This window comes from Citrus sinensis, chromosome 3 (assembly GCF_022201045.2).
Source record: "Citrus sinensis cultivar Valencia sweet orange chromosome 3, DVS_A1.0, whole genome shotgun sequence".
NCBI classification, from domain to species: domain Eukaryota; kingdom Viridiplantae; phylum Streptophyta; class Magnoliopsida; order Sapindales; family Rutaceae; genus Citrus; species Citrus sinensis.
Genome location: NC_068558.1, coordinates 29,528,749 through 29,533,519, shown reverse-complemented (window position 1 = coordinate 29,533,519; position 4,771 = coordinate 29,528,749). Strand labels below are relative to the sequence as shown.

At 35.1% G+C, this 4,771-nt stretch overlaps 1 protein-coding gene across 3 annotated transcripts; it reads right to left on the bottom strand.

Annotated features, from left to right (window-relative positions):
* Positions 1 to 271: 271 nt before the first annotated feature.
* Positions 272 to 4,482, bottom strand: LOC102619958 (SUN domain-containing protein 4-like). Of its 3 annotated transcripts, XM_052438448.1 has the most exons (6): positions 4,145 to 4,482; positions 3,599 to 3,786; positions 1,862 to 3,132; positions 1,687 to 1,772; positions 638 to 845; positions 272 to 499 (listed from the first exon to the last, which is right to left on the bottom strand). In XM_052438448.1, the coding sequence occupies exons 2-6, from the start codon at positions 3,756 to 3,758 to the stop codon at positions 461 to 463; spliced, it is 1,764 nt and encodes a 587-aa protein (XP_052294408.1). In that variant the 5' UTR covers positions 3,759 to 3,786; positions 4,145 to 4,482; the 3' UTR covers positions 272 to 460. The 3 variants fall into 3 exon arrangements, with proteins under 3 accessions (XP_052294408.1, XP_006492474.2, XP_024948879.2); XM_006492411.4 differs by lacking the exon at positions 272 to 499 and having other exon boundaries at positions 588 to 845; positions 4,145 to 4,480; XM_025093111.2 differs by lacking the exons at positions 272 to 499; positions 4,145 to 4,482 and adding an exon at positions 3,931 to 4,102 and having other exon boundaries at positions 588 to 845.
* Between the last annotated feature and the right edge of the window lie 289 nt (positions 4,483 to 4,771).

Sequence of the window (4,771 nt, the reverse complement as noted above, 5' to 3'; positions counted from 1 at the left end):
TTAAATAATAATAAATCTACTCATACGGGTTACCATAGACTTTTATTTTTTTATTAAAATATGAACTTTTATGATTCTAAAATTTAAAATTTAAATTTAATAAATTTATGTGTTTACTTTTATAAATTTAACGGCGCTACTTTAATAGATCTAGCAGAGGTTTAAGCCCAATTGATCATGAGATACATCCGCCTCTGCTAATAAAAAGGTCATCTGCCCATCTTGGTGATGGTGTGGACTTGCCATTGTCATTATCTTATACTAATAAAAATGCCATGTAATTATCTTTTATTAATAGAAGACAGATCTAGCCTGTGGAGCACACTACACTGACAACAAATACTACTACTATTTACGACATCATAACAATGTTTTCTTGCCATCACTCTACTTGAATAAACATCAAGACATGATTCAAACATAATACTACCTGAACCGAAGTGACAACTTGCGCTAATTTTTATGGAACTTCGAACAGCGACATGATATTAATATAAACCTAACAAGTCAACATTCATTCCATCATCAAACCCTCTTCAACTTTTTGATCAAACTCAATTACCAGAAGCATTAATAACTCAAAAGTATGCTATCAAAATCATAATGATAATATTAAAATGATAGTGCTACAACTCACTATTAAGAAAAGCCAGGATGAATTCACGGAACAAAATTTCCCAGGCTTCTGCGTTGTTCGTTCACTCAATGCCCCATAAACACTCGACAATATATCTACAAATAGCCTCAAAAGTGCAAATATCCCAAAAATTAAGCATATAAGAAACACTATGATACCCTTGTTCTCCAACGATACCTGATTCTCCTGAACCTTTTCAACCTTTAGCCTGCAGATTAATGGAAATTATCAGCATTTGCATCTACAAAGACACACACTCGAAGAAATACCGTGCGGCTAAAACTTAAAAGAATTTATGAAGAATCCAACTGATAAGTGATTAACAATATAGACAGAAAGAAAAATCAGGAAACAAGAAACAAGGTACTAATAGATGGAAACAATTGTAATCCTACCAATAAATTCAATTCTTTTCCTACTTTTCTCACATTCGATTCCTTTGAAATATTTATCATCCAACCATCTTTCACTCGTCAAACAAGTGACCAAATACTGTATAGTGAGAAGGAAAACTTTGGAGAATCCAACTTGCTCAGAAAGGAAAGATACTAGTTCAAAACAAAAAATTCTGACACTACTCTATGGCTTTCAAATTTTTAATAGGTAAATGAAAGGATGGAACAAAATCAGGGTTCTCAACATACAGTCAAATATATCAAAATAACCCATGTCTTTTAGCAATGCACTGCACATACTGCACATAGTTAAGTAGTGTTTTAATAACATAACTTGTTTTAAAATATTATATCTATAATTTCATGAAATTTCTAGATTTAGAATCTCAACGACAGAAATCTGTATTTGTTCCGAAAACAATCAGTCACAAGACAAAAGGTACTCCTCATAAAGGAAAATGAAAACATCAGAGAGGGGAGTGGATAGATGATGTAAGCTATCACATCGTACTTTTCAACTATATGCCTACTTGACATCAACTATCAATCTTTACTTCCAATTTGGATCTTATCTTAAACCCTAGGAACTGGAGTGCAAAGCAGAACTATAACATTACATAAGTTAGGGAAATATTATTGAAGTATGAGAGGAACCTGAGAACAGAGTTGTCCTTAAGCAAAGTTTCCAACTGCATGGAAACAATGGATTTCCAAGAATTAAGATCACCAACATCTTTAGCCTGCAAAATAGAAAGGAAACATAACCAAATGAGTCTAAGGGGCAGGAATACAGACAACATAATCATTAATGGGAAAGAAATTCACATACAATAGTCTCCTGGCTGTTGAGGATATTAGTTATGTCTGATCTGATCCTCTCTAAAACTCTATCTTTCTCTCCCATTTCTTCATCAAACTCTTTAAAAATATTGCCATATCTAGAATTCAATTCTTCCAGATATCGTTCCAGAACAGATAAATTTAAGTCCAGGGAACGAACTTTCTGCACGAGTATTTTAAGAACAGTGTCCGCAGGCATCCTGCCAACTTGATGGCGAACTTCTCCAACAGGATCAGGCACATTGCTTTTAGTAACTGCACGTTTCACATCAAAGCTTTCCTCTGAGGAGTCAGATTCCAACTCTATGTACAGATTTTGAAAAAATTCATCACCCTGTGAGGACTCCTGTGGAGGAGATGTTGGGTTCAGGTCACCTCTTCCTTTCTCAGGTACAAAAACATTTTCTTGAACAGGTATCAAATCCTCCAGCATTCGCTCAACAGCATCCACTCCATAAACTTCAAGAACACTCAATGTACAGTAAAATTCTGAACCATAATGGCTCAGAAGATTCAACTTTAAATATCTCACCCATTTTGGCTCGTCAAGACGAAACCTTTGAGCAAGCTTCACATTTGCGGCAGTAAAATTCCCAAGTTTGACCCATACATCTGTCGGATAAACTAAACTGCCATGCAGCTCAAATTCTCTCAAATTTGAAGAGTGGTGCTCAAAATTTGCTATTTCGAATGAGTCTACCAAGGTTTCTTCTGAAAGTTCAATCACAACATATTTCTCTTCTGCAGAACACGGGTTTCGAAGATACTTGTCCTTGTCTCTGCTTAAAATATTTGTGGCACCTTTTGCTTCCTTGTTATAAGACAAAACCTTTGCTCCTTTTGTAGCTGAAGCATAATTATACTCTGTACCCTCAGTCTCTACCCTATGTATTACCCCTCCGGGCTGATCAGTTGCAGATTTACTTCTAGAATTGAGTTCTCTGCTCTTGAATTCATCAAGACCAACTGGAACAGCACGAGAAACTCTGTCAGTCTTCGTAGACCTGTCCTCAGATTTTGAAACTGAATTTGAGGTATCCACCTCTGGTTGCTCAACAGCAGACACATAGGCTGTGTCTGCTTCACTAGAAAGTAATTTGCCACTGGAACTTCCCTGTTCAGCAACATTTGAATGTAAACTGGGACGGATAAAGCCAGTTTCTTGATGGGGATGTTCATCTAAACCTCCGGAATGCTTAGTGTTTTCCAACTTAGGTTCATCCCACGTTGATAATCCACCTTGAAGTACCGCAGATCCATCTAAATCAAGCAACATAAAAAGAAAATGCAGCCCGTAATAAGAAGCTATGTTATGCCTCAAACTGAAATAAACTGAAACATCCAAACAGGTAGGATGCACTGCAAAATGTATTAGAAATGTTAGACGTCTATTAACAGCATCAGGTTCAGGGTTTAACCCCATCTTTCCTAAAAATCATACGTCCCCCAGCCCTTATCCTATTAGTAACCAATGCTAGGTCCTTTACAAGCATGTTTTAGAAATGTTAGATGTCTCACAAGCAGCAATAATAAAGCCCAGAAGAAGTTTCATTTAAGAATAATCAAGGAATTCTCATCCCATGTATCATAATGTATGCATACACTGATACACAAGAAGAAAAGAGGGTAAGGCATTACATTAAAGCTTTTAGAGATGAAGTAACCAAACTAAAAAATTTTGCTATTTATGCAATTAAAAGTTGATAAAACTTGATCAAAATAATACCTCTATAACCGTCACTGCGACTGATCCACAAGCTCAAAAGGAAGAAAGGCCCCCACAAAACAAAGACCAAAGACACAGAAATTTTGAAAAAGTGATTTCTTCCACTGATAGCCTTCTCCAAAGCCCTTCTTTGCTGAAGAGCTCTACGAGATCTCTGCATTGCACATCAATCCTATCAACTGCTGATCCTGTAACAAGTTCAGCAATTAAATGTAAATTTATGTGTACTCTTCAATCAAACAAGAAAAGTACTTAACTTGTAGATTCAGCCAAAGACTAGTAAAAATAAATAAATATACTACAAAGGGTTCTCTTCATTAAGCATAATTCACCTTAGCATTGAAGCAAAATCAACTTTTTTTTCCATTAAGAAAAAAACAAAACTGTTTCACCAAAACGGATGGTGAAATGACAAAAATAAACAAAACCCAGAAGAACGCGTCAACGATTTGAGAATTCTGATATGGGAAACTAATAGATTCAATCAAATCAATTTCTAGCTAAACAAAAAATGAAATAAATGTTCTTTTAAAAAAATGCAACTACCTGAAATTTGGACAAGTCCTTGTCCTTATTCTATTATTATATTTATTAGAACTTTCGAGATCAGCAAACGAATCCACCAAAGAGAGAATTGTGATGATGCTGATGATGAATTAAGCGCCAAGGAGCGTGAGAACGGCGTAGTTTAAGGCGATCATCCGCGTTTTGGTCTTGTCGCTTTATTGGTCGCTTCAGTGTTTTTAAATTCATTCTCTTTGTTTCTTTCTTTCAAGTAACGGCCTCTAAGATCGCTTGGCTTCTGTTGATTTTCTGACTCTGTAACTCGCCGTTTCTTGTTTTAACTCTCGTCGTTTTAACCCGCCTTGTCGTTGGGGTTTGAAATAAATTCACTGAAGAAAGCACTACTTGTGAGAGTGAAACTTTTTGTTGGTTTTGAAGAATTTCTTTTTTTTTTTTATAATTAAAAAAACTATAATTACGAAAGAGTAATTTGATGAAAGGAGAGCGACTTGATGCTGTCCCCCTTATAACAAGGCAAATCATATGGGGTGTATAAAAAATGTATATATTTATTTACATTAAGTATTGAAGAAAAATATGAAGGCGCAACAATCAAATAAAAATAATGATATTCTATTTTTTATTTTTTTTGGTTACTACAAGGAATTT

Excerpts from the sequence above, each read along its gene's own strand:
- LOC102619958 (XM_052438448.1), bottom strand. The coding sequence starts at position 3,758 with ATGCAGAGATCTCGTAGAGCTCTTCAGCAAAGAAGGGCTTTGGAGAAG. Across the intron at positions 3,133-3,598 it reads TCGCAGTGACGGTTATAGAG|ATGGATCTGCGGTACTTCAA; the intron begins GTATTATTTTGA and ends TGCTTGATTTAG. Across the intron at positions 500-637 it reads CATCCTGGCTTTTCTTAATA|GTTTATATTAATATCATGTC; the intron begins GTGAGTTGTAGC and ends TTGACTTGTTAG.